This window comes from Peromyscus californicus, unplaced genomic scaffold (assembly GCF_007827085.1).
Source record: "Peromyscus californicus insignis strain IS unplaced genomic scaffold, ASM782708v3 Scaffold_1__1_contigs__length_55948999, whole genome shotgun sequence".
NCBI lineage: Eukaryota > Metazoa > Chordata > Mammalia > Rodentia > Cricetidae > Peromyscus > Peromyscus californicus.
Genome location: NW_026294492.1, coordinates 49,499,193 through 49,517,685, shown reverse-complemented (window position 1 = coordinate 49,517,685; position 18,493 = coordinate 49,499,193). Strand labels below are relative to the sequence as shown.

General features: G+C 54.6%; 2 protein-coding genes across 2 annotated transcripts; one reads left to right on the top strand and one right to left on the bottom strand.

The window, feature by feature from the left end:
* Nucleotides 1-754: 754 nt before the first annotated feature.
* Nucleotides 755-4,342, top strand: Crb3 (crumbs cell polarity complex component 3). Its single transcript, XM_052746804.1, has 5 exons — nucleotides 755-856; nucleotides 1,074-1,245; nucleotides 2,141-2,205; nucleotides 3,512-3,655; nucleotides 4,041-4,342. Exons 2-5 carry the CDS (start codon nucleotides 1,173-1,175, stop codon nucleotides 4,113-4,115), a joined length of 357 nt encoding a protein of 118 aa, XP_052602764.1. The 5' UTR covers nucleotides 755-856; nucleotides 1,074-1,172; the 3' UTR covers nucleotides 4,116-4,342.
* A 277-nt stretch (nucleotides 4,343-4,619) lies between these two features.
* Nucleotides 4,620-18,433, bottom strand: Dennd1c (DENN domain containing 1C). The gene is made up of 23 exons (XM_052746794.1): nucleotides 16,602-18,433; nucleotides 15,313-15,377; nucleotides 15,183-15,226; nucleotides 15,014-15,063; nucleotides 13,541-13,660; nucleotides 12,649-12,718; nucleotides 12,421-12,501; nucleotides 12,262-12,327; nucleotides 12,107-12,160; nucleotides 11,904-12,014; nucleotides 9,982-10,082; nucleotides 9,674-9,719; nucleotides 9,481-9,582; nucleotides 9,271-9,396; nucleotides 8,736-8,840; nucleotides 8,234-8,327; nucleotides 8,113-8,153; nucleotides 7,813-7,884; nucleotides 6,558-6,602; nucleotides 6,362-6,469; nucleotides 5,714-5,781; nucleotides 5,397-5,604; nucleotides 4,620-5,304 (listed from the first exon to the last, which is right to left on the bottom strand). Exons 1-23 carry the CDS (start codon nucleotides 16,616-16,618, stop codon nucleotides 4,765-4,767), a joined length of 2,334 nt encoding a protein of 777 aa, XP_052602754.1. The 5' UTR covers nucleotides 16,619-18,433; the 3' UTR covers nucleotides 4,620-4,764.
* Between the last annotated feature and the right edge of the window lie 60 nt (nucleotides 18,434-18,493).

Genomic DNA, 18,493 nt, shown 5'->3' with positions numbered 1-18,493 from the left:
ATGTCTACCTTTTACCCAAAAATACGTCCAGAGGTTATGTGGTTCCCACGCAGGCTGTGCCCATACATGTGTGGTGAGTGGGTGAGAGTCCCACACACACTCCCCCCCCCCCACCAGCTACCAGATGTTTCCACACACAGGTGTTTTTTTGTGGGTGCCATGGGGACACAGTGCTTTCTCGGACACTTTCCTGACAGGTGGACCTCATACACAATAAGCCAGTTTGTGGAGCCCCCTCTGCGGATGTCCTTCAGTGTGGGTGTAAGGCCTTCAAGAGCGAAATTCTGCACAGGTGCTTTTTGACCAGGTGTCTTTACCGTGCAGGTATGACTCGAAGCCGGTGTTTATACATTGCACATCCAGGTCCGCATGTGTATCTTTCTATAGAGCTAGTCCCACACAGGTTGGTTGGCTGACTAAGCATCACCAGGTCTGACTTCAGGTGTGAATTTCAGTGTTACGCATCGGAGCCCGCCCCTTACAGGTGTGTGTCTTTCTGGCGTGTCGCCGCGCCCCCTGCGTCTGCATACCTGCGCTACCGAGGAACCCCGATGTGCCGTCCTTACACCTGCCCGCTTCCGCCCCTCGCGCGGCTCCCGGTCGCAATCGGGTTCCCGTTACAGGTGCTCCGGCGGCACGGCCCCGCCCCCTCGGCCCCGCCCCTCTGAGCCAGGCTCAGGTGCACAAGCCGGAAGTGCGCTCCCTGCCTAGGTGGGTGACTAAACTTTCCGGGTCACGTGAGCGGGCGGGGCGGGTGGGATCCGGAGCGACAGGGTGAAGGACAGCGATTCGGGGTTCCAGCCGGGGACCCGGGATTGGGAACCTGCGCCAAGTCCCTCTCGGACGCCTGGGCCAGGTAGGGAGGCAGGGCGCGCAGCCTGGCCTGTCCCCACCTCCTCCTTCGCTTTCCCTGGCCCAGGAACGCGGCCCGAGAGTTAATCTTTAATCTCTGACCCTTGGCGCCGAGGGCGGGGAGCGCACTCCAAGCTTGGTCGCCTGTCGCTGGGGCCTGAGCCCAGCTAGGTCCAGCCCCCAACCCCACGCTACGGCCTCTCCTTTGGTCTGGTCCCCAGGTCTCGAGTCGCAGGTGCCGTCCTCGACCCAAGATGCGGTAGGAATTGGAGCCCTGGGGAAGTCCTGCCCTTGGCGCCACCAACTCGTCGCCCAAACTCATGGCGACCCCAGGCCTGGGGCTGCTCTTGGCATTTGGCCTGCCGATGCTGCCCGCCGGCTGGAGTCAAGCAAGTAGGTACCGTCCCGGGCGGCGCTGGGGTGGGAGGAGGGTTCCCGGGTAGAGCTCAGAAGGGCAGGGCATTTGCTACCCAGAGAGGGTGAAAGGTCTGAGGAATGGGCTTGGAATGTGTTTGGGGACCGGGTCCAAAAGCGTCAGGGCTGAACCACAAGTTAGTTTAGTCCACCTCGGAACTTTTCTCCCCCCACCCCCTTTTTTGCGTTGCTGGGGCTCGAACCCACGGTTTCTTGCACGTTAGGCAAGCACTTTACCATCAAGCAGACCCCGCACCCGCAGCCCAGAATTCCTGAGTCCTTAAGTCTTGTGGAATTTGGGAGCTGGGGGTTGTTGGGCAGAGCCGGGAGGTGGAGGAGGGGAGGGGAGTCAGGGCACCTGAGTCTGCATAGTTGAGAGTCTTAAGCAGCCAGGGGACCTGGAGGAGGCCTGAAGGCCCAGCTGACAGGGCTGGCCCTTCGTAGGTGTGGACCCAGGCAGACCTTCCCTCTGTCTCTCTGGTTCCAGTTTCGGGAGCCTGGGGGTGGGGGGGCTGTGTGAGTCACACACTCCAGGGAAAGGTTGAGCCCCGCCCAGATCCTTAAGAGCCCTGGGCCAGGGTGATGGGGGTGGTGGTGGGGACACTGTTCTGGAAGCCATCTATTCTAATGGTCTGGCTAGCAGTGGTGACCTTGGCCAGATTATTCTCTGCTGGGCTGAGGGTGGCTGGAGGAACCAATACCACACCTGAGGGTGGAGTGGGCGGCCTGGCTGCACTAGCAGTCTCTATTCCAACTGGAGACTTGGAAGGAGTTTACAAGGTCTGGCTGAATGGTGGTGTGTGTGTGTGTGTGTGTGTGTGTGTGTGATTAGTGAAGAGCCTGGCATGGATTTTTTTCTCTTTCTGCTCCACAGCCACAGCACCGGACCCTTCCAATAGCACAACTCCATCCCCAGACCCTGGTTCCAATGGGGGCCTGGTGAGTTGGGAGGGTGCAAGCAGCTAGGGCAGGTGTGTGAGAGACCAGAACACTGGCAATGTAGAGAGACATTATTATTGTTAAGGTTTACACATTCTAGGCATGTCTCCAACCAGGTTACCCCCAGCCCTAGCCCTGGGTTTCTTTCCTTCCTTCCTTCCTTCCTTCCTTCCTTCCTTCCTTCCTTCCTTCTCTTCTTCCTCCTCCTCCTCCTCCTCCTCCTCTTTTAAGTGGGGTCTGGTGTAGCTCAGGCTGGCCTCCAAGTTCCTCTGTAGCCTCATGACCTTGAATTCCAGATCCTTCTGCCTTTACCTCCTCATTGCTGAGTTGACGTGTGCACCATCATGCTGGGTCTATGGGGTGCTGGGAGTCAAAACCAGGGTCTTATACATTCCAGGCAAGCACTCTACCCACGAAATGGGACCACTTAGAGTCCCAGACAGAGTGCTGGGTGGTGGTGGCACAGGCCTTTAATCTCAGCACACAGGAGATAGATGCAGGAGGATCTCTGTGAGTTAGAGGCCAACCTGGTCTACAGAGTGAGTTCCAGGATAGCCAGAGCTGTTACACATAGAAACCCTGCCTTACAAACAAAACAAACAAACAAACAAAGTCCCAGACAGAGTTATCAAGACCTCTCCATGTAAGGGTGAACAAGAATATTGCGTCCAGCTGGGTGTGGTGGCCCACACACTCTGGAGAGACAGGCAGGTGGAGCTCTGAGTTCAAAGCCAGCCTGGTCTACATAGTGAGTTCCTGTCTTAAAAAAAAGTATCGTGTCTTGCCTGGTGGGCGTGGTGATACGCACTTGTCATCCCAGCTCTTAGGCTGAGGCAGGAGGATTGCCACAATTCAGGGCCAGCCTGGGGTAGAGGAGACCTATCAAAAGACCATAAAAGGGCTGGGTGTGGTGACACAAGCCTGTTGTCCCAGAGCTGGCATTGTGGAAGAGGAGGAGGCAGGACGCTCAGAGTTATTTTTAGCTGTATATATAGTAAGTTCAGGCCAGCCTGGGTTACCTGAGACTCTGAAGAAACAGACGGAGAACACAGAAGAAAGGAAAAAAGGGAGGACAAGAGAATTGTATCTGCCCAGGACCCAAGCACTCACATGCAGCCCAGCGGAGGCAGGTGTGAAGGGGACAGGGACAGAGGCACCAGTGTGGGAGGTGCTGAGGAGGCGTTTCTAGGTCTGAGCAGAGCCTCGAAAGCCCAGAGAGCAGGAAGCACCTGTCAGGTGACTTAGGTGGGGTGAGTAGGGCCCACATGCAGTTAGTCACACCTGTGCCCTCTCCTGCTCTCTGCAGTCCCCAGAGGGCCTCGTCGCCATCATCGTGGTCTTCTCCATCCTGGGAGTCATCCTCCTCGCGGTTGGGCTATTCCTGCTGATGCGGAAACTTCGAGAAAAGCGCCAGACGGAGGGCACCTACCGGCCCAGCAGCGAGGAGCAGGTGGGTGCCCGTGCTCCACCACCCCCCAACCTCAAGCTGCCCCCGGAAGAGCGGCTCATCTGAACGCCGGGGTGTCGGCCATAGGCTGCCGCCGCCGCCACCACCACCACCACCACCCAGGACTGCCTTGGCACACCCTGGCCCACAGCAGCCATCTCGGAGACATGCCAGCCTCTGATGGCTCAGGAGGACTTGGGGTGGGGAACCCTGGGAGCACCCGGCTGGTGGGCTATGCAGCATGCTGCCTCTGCTTGGCTCTGCATGAAGCTGGGGATGCCAGGCCCGGGGGACCTCACCTCCTCACCATTTACCTCGTATGATCTTGCCTCTGCTGTGTCTCCTACCATGACTGCAGGCCCAACAAACCTCCTGTCCTTTCTTTCAGTTTTCCCATGCAGCAGCTGAGGCCCGGGCCCCCCAGGACTCCAAGGAGCCAGTGCGGGGCTGCCTGCCCATCTAGCTCCTTCCCCTCCTTCCCTGTCATCCGTCTTCCCTACCTTGCTGTGTGACCTTGGGGGAAGGCAGCACCCTCTCTGAGCGATCAGACTCACCCAATGCTTAAGAATAGAAGGGAAGAAAGTTCTTCAAAGACCTTCACTTTGAGGGCAAAGGAGGATTGGGGCTGCTCACTTTTTATATATTTATATGAAATTGATAGTAAGGTATAATAAAGGTTTCTTTTTTTTTTCTTTTTCTTTTTTTTTTTTTTTTTTTTTTGGTTTTTCGAGACAGGGTTTCTCTGTGTAGCTTTGTGCCTTTCCTGGAACTCACTTGGTAGCCCAGGCTGGCCTCGAACTCACAAAGATCCGCCTGGCTCTGCCTCCCGAGTGCTGGGATTAAAGGCGTGCGCCACCACCGCCCGGCTCTTTTTTTTTTTTTAAAGCTTGTGGGACTATCAGCTTAGATGAGTTCGGTTTGAATTGTAAGCTCTTCAGGATCCTAACAGGCTGGAAATGGCGGGGAAGGGCCTTCAGATGAACCTTAAGATGGTTAGAGGTCGCTTCTGGTGGTGGGTGAGGTAGGTTTCTGACAGAGGCCCCAGATAAATTTGCCAAGGGGAAAAAAAATCAGCTTTATTGAGAGCCAGGGTCCTCTCCACATCCCTGCTCTTAGTTTTCAAAACACTTTTTCAGATCAGCAACGCGAGGCTGCCTGGCGGCGGGCCCTTGCCTGTTGCTTACTCCCAGCTCCTTGAGGGGTTGCACTCGAGCCTGATCCCGCAGGACCTGGGGAGGCTGGTTTCTGGGGTTCTCTGGAGAATTGGAGTGTGAGGGAGACCGAATGGATTGTAATGTCCCAACAGCGTCATAGCTGAGCTTTGTGGGGGCAAGAAGTTGGGGGCTCTTTGGCGGGCTGGGCTGAGTGGGCACTGGGGGGAGCCTGGAGCAAGGGCTTTGTGGGATTCTAGGATCAGGCTCGGTGGGGGCAGAGAGCGCGGGGTCCCCTTGGCAGCTGGGGTCTGCTGAAGATGCTTGCGGAGAGATGTCTGAGGGCGGCTGAGAACAGTTCACGGAGTAGCTTGCGACCTCTAAAGATGGAGTGTCCTGCAGAGCTGTCAGGTCCCCTGGCAAGGACCGGGGCTGGAGTTCTGGGGATCGCTCATGCTCATCCTCTTCCAGTTGCCATGGTGACCTCGCTGGGATGTCAGGCTGGGCAGAGGTGGGGGGCAGGGGTGTGGTTGAGGTCAGGTGAGGATGGAACTGACAGGTTGGGAGGGCACGGTGAGAGTCTTGGGTCTTACCAGACTGAAGCAGCTCTCCGACGCCCCCTGCTGGCAGCAGTTCAAGCTCTGGCTGGCCCTCAGCCGGCCGCCACTCTTGGTTTCCATGCTCAGACTGTCTAGAATCTCGCTCAACAGATCCAGTTCTTCTCCAGACCCCAGAAAGCTGCCGTCTAGAGTTTCCTCTGCCCAGGGACTCTGGGTGTCCTCGGGGCTCAAGGCAGGGCTCCTGGAATGAGGATGGACATCCTGGGCTTCATTGGGCTGCTCCAGGGTCTGGAGGCACCCCTCCTCATCAGTCCCTTGTACCCCCAACCTTGACCTGCTTCATTTCTTACCTCTCGCCGAGGGATTCAGAAGGTCCCTCTTCTCGCCTGAGTCTCCTGCTAGGGCGGAGGGGCCTGTTCTGAAAAAGATAAGGGAGGAAGAATGGGGAGAGGCCCAGGAGCTGCAGAATTCAGGGCTGGGGCTTTCCAGCTTGAATTGGAAAGAGAGCTAGGCATGTCGCTGCGTGTCTGTCCTCTTAGCACTCTGCAGCCTGAGGCAGGAGCATCATTGCAAGTTTGACTGGCTACATAGTGAAACTCCTCTAAAAACAGAACAAGGGCTGGGGTGAATCTCTGAGTTTGAGACGAGTCTGGTCTAAAAACAAACAAACAAACAAAAACCCCCCAAACCAGGGAGCTGAGAGAATGCAACTCAGTTGGTAGAGGGTTTGCTTGACATGCACAGGGTCCTGGGTTTGATCTCTTTAAACTGGGTGTGGTGGAGCAGGAGTTCAAAGTCATACTTGGCTGTATAGTGAGTTTGAGAATAGCTTGAGCTACATTGGAGCCTCAACAAACAGAAATAGTTTGGTGGACCCTGGGTATGAGTGGGGGATTTAGGGAGAATCCGTGTGTGTGGGGGGGGGGCATGGGGGAGAGCAGGCATCCTCTGTGTGTGTGTGCATGTGTACATGTAGTGGTGGAGATGGGCATCCTCACCTGCCCAAAGTGCTGGCTGATAGGCAGGCGCTGTTGCAGGCGATCTGAGCGGCTGACGAGGCTTGGGGTTCTCAGGGAGCCCCCCCTCTGCAGGCCAGAGTCTCCGTCCTGTGAAGGGATGCACATGTGGGCGGGAGTACCATCCTCACTCCCCTGAATTACCTGTGGGTGGGGAACTTGTCCTGGGTCTTCTTACCTTAGTCATAAGCAGGTTCTGCACCCCTTTCAAGCCACTCTTCGCCTAGGATGATGACCCAATACCGTTAGACCTGACACAGGGAGACAGACTTGACTTCCCAGGATGGTTGTTTCCTGCCATCCACCCATCCTTGTGTCTTCCAAGCTATGTCTGTACCTTTGACTAATGCACAATGTTCCTGAAGGGAGTCACCCTGCCATAAACCAAAGGTTTGACCATCATGTGTCAGGGTTAAAATCAAATGGACGGGAGACACTGCCAGCCGCCGCCATGAGTACCAACATGTAAGATACTGGTAAGCCACGAGCCATGTGGCAAGGTATAGATTTATGGAAATGGGTTAATTTAAGATATAAGAACTAGGGGTTGGGGAGTTAGCTCAGTGGTAGAGCGCTTGGGTTCGGTCCTCAGCTCCAGAAAAAAAAAAAAAGATATAAGAACTAGATAACCAGAAGCCTGCCATGGCCATACAGTTCGTAAGAAAAAAAATCAAATGGATGAATCTGAACTGTAAAAGCAGGTTTGAGGGAAATTTTGAGCTCCAGAACGCCCCTCCCTCCCCCCAAAAAATCAAGAATGGAAGCTAAGTAACAAAGGTAGTGAAATGATCTGGCTGTTAGTGTGTGTGTGTGTTTTATTGGGGGGAGAGGGAACATGAGTCCTGGTACAACTATGGAGGACAGTGTGCAACTCAGGTGTCAGTTCTCTGTGGATTCTAGGGAAGCCCTAAAGTTTATTATTTAAAAAATTATATTTATTTATTTATTGAGACAGGATTTTTCTGTATAGCCCTGGAACTAGCTCTATAGACCAGGCTGGCCTCGAACTCATAGAGATCTGCCTGCCTCTGCCGACCAAGTGCTGGGATTAAAGGCGTGCTCCACCACTGCTGGGCTAACACAACCAACTTCTACAAGTTGTCCTCTGACCTCCACCCATGCACGATGGCACAAATACCCAAAATAAATAAATGTAACCCCCCCCCAAAAAAAACCCAAATTTATTGGGTGTGGTGGGGCACGACAATTCCAGCATTCAGGAGGCAGTGGCAGGTGGCTCTCTGTAAGTTCAAAGCCAGCCAGGGCCACATAGTGAGACCCTCTCTCCAAAACAAACTCCGAAGTGGAAAGTACATAAGAATGCCAGCCTCTATCTTCTACATGCACACATACATGTACAACACAGAGACTCCCTCTGTTCCTTCCCCGTGGTCACCCTAGCCAAGAGGAACTGCCACCCAGCCTGGTCTCACCGATCGGTACATGTTCCTGACGGCTGGTCGGGTTTTGGCCTTCATTGAGTGCAAGAGGGCATCACCACCTTTCTGTAGGGGGTTGGGGGAGAAAGCACCAAAGGGGAGAACCTTGGGCCCCTGAGGTCACCAGGGCTGGACCCCACACTCCACTTCCCACCTCCGGTTATCTTCTGCTGGGCAGCCCTGCCCCCCTGTGCCTCCACCCGGGGGGTTAACCAAGCCTCTTCCTGGGGCCTGTGGTGAGAGAAGGAGATGATGAAGTTGGTTACGGACAGGAACAGGGATGGCTGTTGTTACCTTAAGACTATCTACCCAGAGCTGGTAGGATCGGAGGGCGCCTGGAGGAACGGAGAGAAGTGTGAGTACCAAGGCAGGCCTAAGCTTGGAGAGTTGATGGGCTAAGAGCCCTGGGGCTCACCTGAGGAAGCCCCACAGCAGGCAATGATCTCTTGCTCGAATTGGTCTGAGAAGCCTTCCCCAGCATTGAGTTTCTCCAGTCGGGTTTCGATGAACTTGGGATAGGGAGAGAGGGTCAGACGCAAGCCCAACAAGGAAGTGCCTGTTGCTCCCTGAAGATGTGGAAGGCAGCCTGGCCAGGTCCCTCCCGAGGCCCCAGGAATCAGGAAACCTAAAGACTAGGCATCCAACTTGGCCCCTGAAGTCAAGATCTGTCCCCAAGTCCATCCTCGCCCCTCCCCCTAGGCCCCGCCCTCAGGGACCCACAGCCCATCCTTTTTCCTCACGGTAGGCCAGGTCCCTAGGCCCCGCCCCCAGGGGGTCAGCAGCCCGCCCTTCCCCCTAAGCCCCGCCCTCAGGGAAAGCAGCTCATCCTCGCCCCTCCCGCTAGGTCCCGCTCCCAGGGATACGCCCCCCTGTTCCTTACCTTAGGTCCGGCCCTCAGCCCCCCATTGGGAGCTCACCTGCTTGAATAGCTGCAGGTGCACCGCCCTCTTGTGGAAGGTCTGCAGCGGCGACCCCGGCTTCTGAGCCAAGAAAGCTTCTTCACTGAAGGTCACCGGCTGACCCTGGAAGAAGGAGTCTTTCCAGAGCTCCCTGCGGCTGTTCTGTCTCTCACCATCTCTTTTTCAACCTCATAACATACCTAGCAAGCACTGACTGGGCGCCTACTGTGTACTCATGTGACACCTCATCCTCGTCTTTAGTGTGGCTATCAGCATGAAATAATGTTGGTAGTGCGGGAGGCTGAGGCAGGAGGATTGCTGCTGGGTGACATAGTGAGCTCCAGGGCAGCCTGGGCTACAAGAGACCCAGTCTCAAGAAAAAAAAAAAAATGAGGAGGTTCAGGAGTTCAAGGTCATCCTGGGCTGTACATTGAGTTTGAGGCCCGCCTAGGCTACATGAGACCGTAAGCCACCAGGTGTTCTTAATGTTGTGACTTTTCCAGGGTCCTTCAAGAGGCCTGTCCTTGGGCATCTCCCCTCTTTACTTGCTCACCGGGATGCAGACAAGTGCGTCGCGGTACCCTCCGAAGAGCAGGGCCTGGGCTTTTAGGAAGAGTCGGGACACTCCTTCCCCGGGCCTCAGCACCACCTTCCTCAGTCGAAGCCTCAGCAGGGATACCTGGCAACACAGGAGAGACCCTGAGATGGGCAGAGATGGAGGCTCCATCTTGAGGACCAGGGGGAGGGAGGCGGCGGCACTAACAACGTCTGGGGGCAGCGCTTGCACGTCGTCAAAGGGTGTCTCCAGCGTGTTAGAGTCGGCGTTCAGCACCACGACATCTTCCAGTGCCTTCTCCCGAACTCTCTGCAGGAGACAAATGCGGGCTGTCATTCAGAGCCCCACACAGAGCAGGGGCTCCCTCCCCAGCCCGAGTCTCGGGTGTTTCAGCACTCACCTCAGCGAGACTAGCGTGGACTCCGATGAGGTAGGGCATGGGCGCGCTGTGGAGAGGACGGGAGGGAGGTACATGCCTTAAACCCCCAAGCCTTTCGCCTATGATTGCCTTATGTAGCCCAGGCTAGCCTGGAACTCGTTATTTTCTTTTTTAACTTTTTGTGATAGGACCTCAATGTAGACCAGGCTGGCCTAGAACACAAAGAGATCCTCTTGCCTCTGTCTCCCAAGTGCTAAGATTAAAGGTTAGCAACACTCCAGGCTCTCCCCGGACTAATGTTCCTCAGCCCTCACCCCCTCTTTTCTCACCAGCAGTAATCCAGCAGGTGTGGGGGCAGCGTGGGAATCAAGACGTGCTCCCAGCGCATGGGGTAGAGCAAAGCACAGGACGCGTGAACGCAGGCTGTCAGCTGGGGGTAAGGAGGAGAGGGAGGTGGTGGAATTAGGCCTTAGACTCCCCCACCTCCTGGGTCGCTGAGATGGGCGCTTCGACCTCCCCCATCTGTCCTGTCTCCTCCACCCATTGCTGGGGAGCTGGGCGGAACTCAGACCCTCTAAGGAAGAAGAGACCAAAGATTTTGGGCAGTTACAGCTCCATGTGCTCAGATAAAAAACAGCTCTTAAGTTTCATGCGGTGGTTCTGTAATCCCGGCACTCATGAGTCAGAGCAGGGGGATTGATGTGAGTTTGAGACCATGCTCAGTTACAGAACGAGTTCTAGGTCAGTGTGGACTGGAGTGAGACTGTCTCAAAAACAAAATAAAACAAACAGACAAATACCCCAACAGAACAGGATGGGTGTGATGGCTCAGAGAGTAAAGGATCCTGTGGCCAAGTCCGAGGACCTGAGTTCGATTCCCAGTGTCCCACATGGTAGAAGGAAAGAACCAACTCCTACAAGTTGTTCCCTGACCTCCACACTCGGGCTGTGGAACACACTCAGGCTGTGTTACACACTCGGGCTGTGTTACACACTCAGGCTGTGGAACACAGGCCGAATCAGTAAGATGTCATCTCACAAAGGCAACCACAGAACAAACAAACAGGCCCTCCAAACAGAACCAGTGCCGAGGATATGGCCCTGTAACGAAAGCTCGCCTACCCTGTGCAAAGCCCTGGGTCTCAACCCCAGAACCATAAAAACATAAAACCACAAAAAACGTAGAGCTAAAAACCAGCCGGGCGGTGGTGACACAGGCCTTTAGTCCCAGCACTCGGGAAGGCAGACAGGTGGATCTCTGTGAGTTCCTGGTCTGTGGAGAGAGTCCCAGGACAGCTAGGGCTACACACTGAGACTCTGTCTTGAAAAAAAAAACAAAACAAAAACAAAAACGCTGAACACACAGAAACACACTTGAGGGGCAGGAGAGGCGGCTCAGTGGTTAAAGCACCGTCCACTCTTGCACAGGAACCTGTTCTCAGCAACCACAAGGTTATTCCCAACGGCCTCTAACTCCAGTGCCAGGGGATCTTCTTCCGGCCTCTTCCAGCACCACAGACAGACATACACATTAAAAAAAAAAAAATCTTAAAAAATAATGTAAAACGTAAAAGCAGAGCAGGAAATAAAAAATAAAATTGTTTATTTGTGAGTGGTGTGTGTGTGTGTGTGTGTGTGTGTGTGTGTGTGCGTGTGTGTGTGTGTGGGTGTGTGTGTGTGTGTGTGTGTGTGTGAGTGTGCTCACTTGTGCACACTGGAGGACAACTCATAAGGTCCATCTTTCCTTCCACCATGTGTGCCGTGCCGTACACACCTTTTCTCGCCGAATCATATCACTGGCTCTAGAATTGTTTCAAACGTCCTTATTTATTTGTTTGTTTACTGAGACCTGGGTCTCCTGTATCAGGGCTAGCCTCAAGCTAGGTATTTCAGGGTGACCTTGAACTTCTGATTCTCCTGCCTCAGGCAGAGATTACAGGTGTGTCGCACCATGCCTGCCGGCCTGGTTGATGCCAGTTTAGGAATGGAACCCAGGGCTTCACGCTTGCTAGGCAAGCGCACTTTACCCACTGAGCCAAGGCCCCATCTTCGGAGGAGGGGCGGGGGCGGGGGGCAGGGGCGCTGGAGCTAGGCCAGGTCCGGTCCTCAGTGGATGAGCCTGTCCTAGATCGTGCTACCAATGAGGAGGAGCCACTGTGGAGCCTTTTCAGATTGTCCCCACAGGTGGGGCTGAATGAAGGGATTTTAGAGTCCACCCCGAGGTCCCATGGGGGAGGAGATCCCTCCTCACCGTGCTGAGCTTGCTGGCCGTGAGCAAGACCCTCCTCTCAGCCAGCAGCGCCGCGAAGAGCCCCACGATGTTCTCATCCCTCACTGCGACCACCAGCTCCGTGAGATTCCTCTGGGGGATGGAGAGGCACAGCGGCTGGGCGTGGGGCGAATAGCCGAGATTCGCCGTCCCTCCTTTTCCCCTTCACTCTGCGTTCTCCTTACGTTCTCAGGAATAGACGGCAGGCCGGCAGAATCCGGGTCCACAAAACAAGAAGGCTGGTGGGGGCACGGGGAGAAGATTCAACCAGTCTGCACTGGTGATGGTGGCCTCACCTACGGCGGGGTAGGGGTAGGGGTAGAGGGGCAGCTCTACTCACCAGCTTGCTATTCCCCAGGGCAGGAAGCAGGATCCCACACTGGCTCCAGATGGCCAAGCTGCTGCCCTGGGGGACAGGAGTAACTGTGTGGTTTCCCGGCTGGGCTCGCAGCCCCCGCCGCCAGCAAGAAGCCAGAGCCCAAAACCGGGGGCTACTCACCATCTCTGGTTCCCCTGAAAACCCCGGTCCAGGAAGAGGGTGTTGCTGCAAGTTCTGTAGGAGTTCTTCAGCTTCCGAGACCTGAGGGATGCAGGAGGAGTTTGCCCTGGAGGGTCGATTTGGGATTCTGAGGGTCTCCTCTCAGGCTGTGGGACCCTGAGAACTGCCTCAGCTAGGGTGAGGTGATGGAAGGGCTGGGGTGGGAACTGAGGGTGGGGCTGCTCTCACTTGGTTCTGGGCTAGGAGGTCCCCCACAGTATTGAGGATCTTGTAGAACACTTCAAACCAGGGATGGTGGCTGGAGAGAGAGAGAAGGCAGGGAGGGGTCAGGGTCTAGAAAGTGCCCCTGAAGGACCTTGTAATTTTACAAATTTATTGTTTGAGAATTTCATGTGTGTATGAAATCTACCCCCATCAAATCCACCCCATCAAATCCACCCCTTTAGTATCTCCCCCAACCTTCCCCTTTCAACTTCATGCAATGTTGTCTTTAAAACCTATTCAATCAGCCAAGTGTGGTGGCACACGCCTTTAATCCCAGCTCTCAGGAGTCAGAGGCAGGAGGATCTCTGGCAGTTTGAGGCCAGCCTGGTCTATATAATGAGTTCCAGGCCAGCCAGGGCTGCATAGTGAGACCCTGTCTCAAACCCCTACCCCTCCCTCCAACAACAACAACAACAACAACAACAAACCCTCCCTGAGTCCATTTAGTGTTATCTGTAAGTACACGGTGTAGAGCCATCCACTGGAGACTGCAAGCCTCCCAGGAGAAGAATGCTCTCTACCCCAGGACTTCACCAGCCCTGCCCCCCATGCTGGGGTCTGGGCTGGCTTGAAGGCTTGCAGGTCTTGCGCCTCTGTGCGTTCATGAGCGTGGGTTCTGTAGTGTCCAGGAGACACTGTTTCACTCTGGTCCTTCTGGACTTTATGGTCTCTCCGCCCTCACCTCCGAAATGGTCCCTCAGCCTTGTGTGGAGGGTGGTGACACACACATCCCGTTTGGGGCTGGACACTCTACGGTCCCTGCACTCTGACCGGTCGTGGGTTTCTGTGTCCGGCACGAGGCCTAGTGTTTGTTCCCATCTGTCCCCACTCGGTTTCAGGTCCCCATGTCACCCACCTGAGGATACAGAGGCAACTGCACGCACCGGCTCGCAGGCGGCAGAAGCCAAATCTCCGGTTGCCCATCAGGTCAGTGAGGGCGAAGGTGAAATGCTGGACGGCAGGGCTGGGCGGCTCCCTGGAGGGGGAAAGGCTCTGCTGGAGACTGGGCATGTCTTGCCTGACTTCTTGCTCTTCAGTCCCTCCCGTCACACTCTGCAGACGGCCCGGGAATGCACGGTTTCTTTGTCCGCTTGCCGTCTGAGCTCAGTATTCTGTGGGTGCCCTCCAGTCAGGAGCCCTGAGTCCTTCCTGGAGGCTGTTCTCATAGCTCCATCACTAAGATGTGTGTGTGCCCTGTAAGACTGAAGACCTCAGTTCTAGCCCCTACGCCCATCTTTGAAAAGAGAGAAAATCTGGAGGCCAGGGAGGTGGCTTGTCAGGAAAAGGGGCTTGCCATGCAAGCCTGGTGGCGAGGAGCCGCGTGGGTGGAAGGAGAGAACCAATTCCACAGTTATCCTTTGACCTTGGACTCCTGCGGTGCAGGCACACCCCCCCACCACACACACACACACACACACACACACACACACACACACACACACACACACCACACACACACAGTAATAATAGAATAGAATAAAATAAAATCTGGTGTACTGGTGAACACTTATAACCCTGGAGCCAGGGAGGTAAATCATGAAAGCCCTGGGAGCCGATGGCTAGCCTGTCAAGCTTCCTTGAAGACCTCCAAGCCAGTGAGAGACCCTGTGTCGAACAAGGTGTATAGGGGCTGGAGAGACAGCCTGATGGTTAGAGCACCAGCTGCTCTCCCAGAGTTTGGTTCCCAGACCCATATGGTGGCTCACAATGTCTTAACTCCAGTTCCAGGGGATCTGATGCCCTCTTTTGACCTCCCTGGGCACCAGGCATGCATGTGGCGCACAGACAAGCATGCAGGCAAAAATACAGGAAAGAAACCTAAACACAAAACCAAACCAAACCAATGTGGGGCTGGTTCACATAAAAAAAAGAGAAAGATGACCATGTGGTGATGGCAGCGGCAGTGGCAGCGGTGGAGGCAGACACCTTTAATCCTAGAGGCTGAGGCAGGCAGATCTCTGAGTTCAAGGTCAACCTGGTTTACATAGTGAGTTCCAGAACAGCAAGGGCTATGTAGAGAGACCCTGTCTCAATAATAGTAATAATAATAATAATAATAATAATAATAATAATAATAATAATAAAATTTAAAAAAGAAAGAAAACTGTGGCCGGCTTCTGGGAAACAACATAGGATCTGCCTCTGGCCTCCATATGCCAGCGCTCACCCATGAACACACACTTATGCTGACACCGAGTCCCCTCTGAGGGACCACCTGGCTTCAGTTCTTGGGTCTCTGGGTCCCTGTGCCTATAATTCTTTAGTTGTCAGGGTCCTTCTTGGAGTCCCCAAGAGCCTGGGAGTCCCCACCTCTCCGTCCCTTCCATACCTTTCTACGTCAAAAGGGAAACAGAACTTGGGCACCATCTGCATGGCCTCCTGGAGAGGGGAAGGAGCATTAACACAGGGCTCATGTCAGCCTCACCCCTCAGTTCAGGGTTCAAGGCCCACCCCTCTGTTGGGCCAGTCCTAGGGTGACAAAGATGCTTTCTGAATACCTGTTCCCGGAAGTCCGGCGGGAACTGCCGCAGGATCTGGGGATCTGCAGGGAGAGCAGCCGCTGAGCTCACATCCTCCGGACCTCAAGTCCTCCCTCCCGTCCTTCCAGCCCCAGCCCTCTCAACTTACCCTCCTCCAGGGAGTGGGGGCGGCCTGCTTCGAAGAACCAGTCAAACACAGCAGGGGGTTGTTTTCTGCGGGCATGAGGGGGCTTTAGCGGGAGGGAGGGCCTCTGATTCTCGCGTCTGTGCCTCTGTGTGTGTTCCCTATTCTGAACATGTGTGTGTAACTAGGTGTGTCAGTGTGGGCACCCTGAGGGGTGGAGCTAAGTGTGAATGCGGCTGAAGGATGGGAGGGGGGGTAGGTAGAGAGGAGAAGGAAAAAGAGAGGAAGCCAGCATGGTGGCCATACCTTTAAGCCCAGTCAGATCTCTGTGGGTTCAAGGCCTGCCTGGTCTATATATGAGTTCCAGGTCAATCAGGGCTACATACTGAGACCCTGTCTCCAAAGAGAGAACTAGAGACAGAGACAGAGAGAGCAGGGTAAGAGAAAGGAGAGGGAGAGAGACTGAGGGTCCAGAGAGAGAGAGAGAGAGAGAGAGAGAGAGAGAGAGAGAGAGAGAGAGAGAGAGAAAACAAGAGAAACAAAGCAAGAGAGATGGGGGAGGGACATCAGTACCTGGCCTGTGATGGTGTGTCTGAGTGTAGAAAGCATGTGTGTGTGTGTGTGTGTGTGTGTGTGACGCACACTTGTGATTCTGTCTGGTGTCTGTCCCTTAAATCTGCGGGGTAGAACTGCAGGCTCAGGTGTGTGCCCAGTGTCCTGTCTCTTTTCTCTCTGTGCCTCTGAGAATTTTTAAGGCTTGTCCTTGTGTTTCTGAAGGACATTTTGTGAGGGAGGTCCACATTCGGCAGCAGAGAAAGGAGAGCAAGGTGCCCTGGCACTGAACTGTAAGCCCCGCAGCCTCCCCTTCCCTGTGCCTGCCTGCCTGCCGCATCTTGAAGAAGATGCTGGGCCTCAGTTGTCAGAGGCTGACACTCTTTCCCATCCCGTTACACCCAGACATGGGCTCCTCCAGCACCCTCGTCATGTGAACACAAGGCACCCATGAGCCCCCCACTAAGGTTGACACACGGTCTCCCACCATACCCTCTCACACCTATCCCCTCCGGAAACCACCTTCTAAAACACCGCCCTTACTGGGGCGTCACGCTCCTAAAACCCCTGTCCTCATCACACAGATCTGGAGCCAGGAAAATTGAAGAGGAATCATGCGCGGCCTGAACAGGTGCCTGAGGGTCCACCCCTGTGGGTGGGTCCTCCCCTGCCGAAGCCCCAGCTACCATGGTTTTTTTTTTTTTCCCCCGTCTGAGGCCTGGCAATCTTGCAGTGCAGGATAGAGGGAAGCCAGCTCTTACTTCTCTGTGGATCCCATGGTCTCCGCAGGGCTGGCCCAGCTGGGCCCTTTCCCCTAGGCTCCTGGGGCTGGGGGAGCCTGTGCTTGCTTGGGGCAGGGCCCCTGATCTGCTCAGCTTCCTGTGTGGCTGAGAGAGGAAGTTTAACAGGGTGACGTTCCAGACGAAGGAGGCCCCTGCCCCCACCCGCTGTGAGCAACTCAGAAGTTCTGGCTTCCTAGCCTAGGTGGGGACAGGGCGGGTGAGAAGTAGGGCCAGGCTGGGAGATCCCATGGTCACACCCAGATCCTTTCTTTCTGAGTCCCCTGAAAATCTGTGAAGACCACCCAGGTAATTTCCTGTTGTTTCATTTACAGGGGGGGAGCTACAATGAAGAGCAAAAGAGAGTCCCAGAGGGTGATTGCTGGGGTCATGCAGGGGTCCTGATGGAGATGCAGAGAGGTCCAGACCTGGTCAGGTGATGCATGCGCATGTGCACATACACACACCACATACACATAAATGCACACCCCCCATCATACACACATGCACCTCTCACACATACACACCTCATACACATACCTTATATGTACACACACACCTCATATACATGCCCCATACACACCCCTCATACGCGCGCACGCGCACACACACACACACCCTCATACATACACCTCACTGAGAGAGGTCACAGAACTGACTGAAGACAGGCCTGGGTGTTACCAAACTTAAGAGTCTCTGTCTGTACCCCAAGATGTTAAGTTTAGAACACTGGAGGTGTGGCTCAGTAGTTAAGAATAAGGACTGCTCTTGCACAAGACGTGGGTTCTCTGCACTCACACGGGTGGCTCACAACCCCAGTTCCAGGGGATGTGACGCCTCTGGCTTCCACAAACCCATATACATAATTACAAATAAAATCAACATCATATTTAAAAAAATATAAAAAAAATGATTAAAGAAAAGTCAAGTGTGGCTACCCATCCTTGAGAAACCAATTAAAACAACCCAATTAGCTACATCTTTAATCTCAGCACTCAGGAGGCAGAGGCAGGCAGAGCTCAGTGAGTTTGGGGCCAGCCTGGACTACATAGTGAGTTCCAGGACAGCCAGGGATATATAGTGAGACCCTGACTCAAGAACACTAAAAACCCAAACCAAACCAAATGCAGAAGAAGAGATGTGTTCAGTGTGGCCACATTGGGAAGAGAGACAAATCCAGGGCCCTCTCAGGCCCACCTCCTCAGTGTGGCCACACTGAACAAATCCTATTTGACTTCTTAGGGTACAGACTGTGGTCCCAACTTTAGTAACGAGAGCAGAGAGTAGACATCATGCTCCTGGTGTGCAAAGGACTTATCCTGTATCTTGGGGTTGGTCTGGTCTAGCCTGGTCTGTTTGGCTCTGCAATCCCTGTATCCCACCAACCCAAGATCTGGTCTTTGTTAACTTTCAAACCCAGGACAAATGGCTGAGGTGCCGAGTTAACATGTCAAAGTGGACCTGGCCTTCAGGTTCTCCCAGCATCCCTCAGTCCCTACCTATTATAGGTAGTCATGTATGGCTGGCATACCCCGCCCTCTACCCTGAACTCGCCAGCACAGGGGCTGGGCTGCCCTTCCCCCCGAGCCTCTTCCCTATATAATCCAGACCTTTTGGTCACACACCCTTCTTTTGGACCTATGGCCCCCTGGCTGCAGCACCTGGCTCCCCTTTCTCCCTTCTCCCTTCCCCTTGTCTCCTCACATGACCCAGCTCAGTCTGGTCATGTCCACTCTGGACTCTGACTGTGCTCTCCCACACATCTACAATAAACCTTCTCCTCCGCCACTTAGGAGCCGCCGTGGCCTTTCCTGTCCTTTTTATTTTTTCTATTCATTCAGTCCTCAGTGGCCCTCTTCCACCCTGTGGGCCAC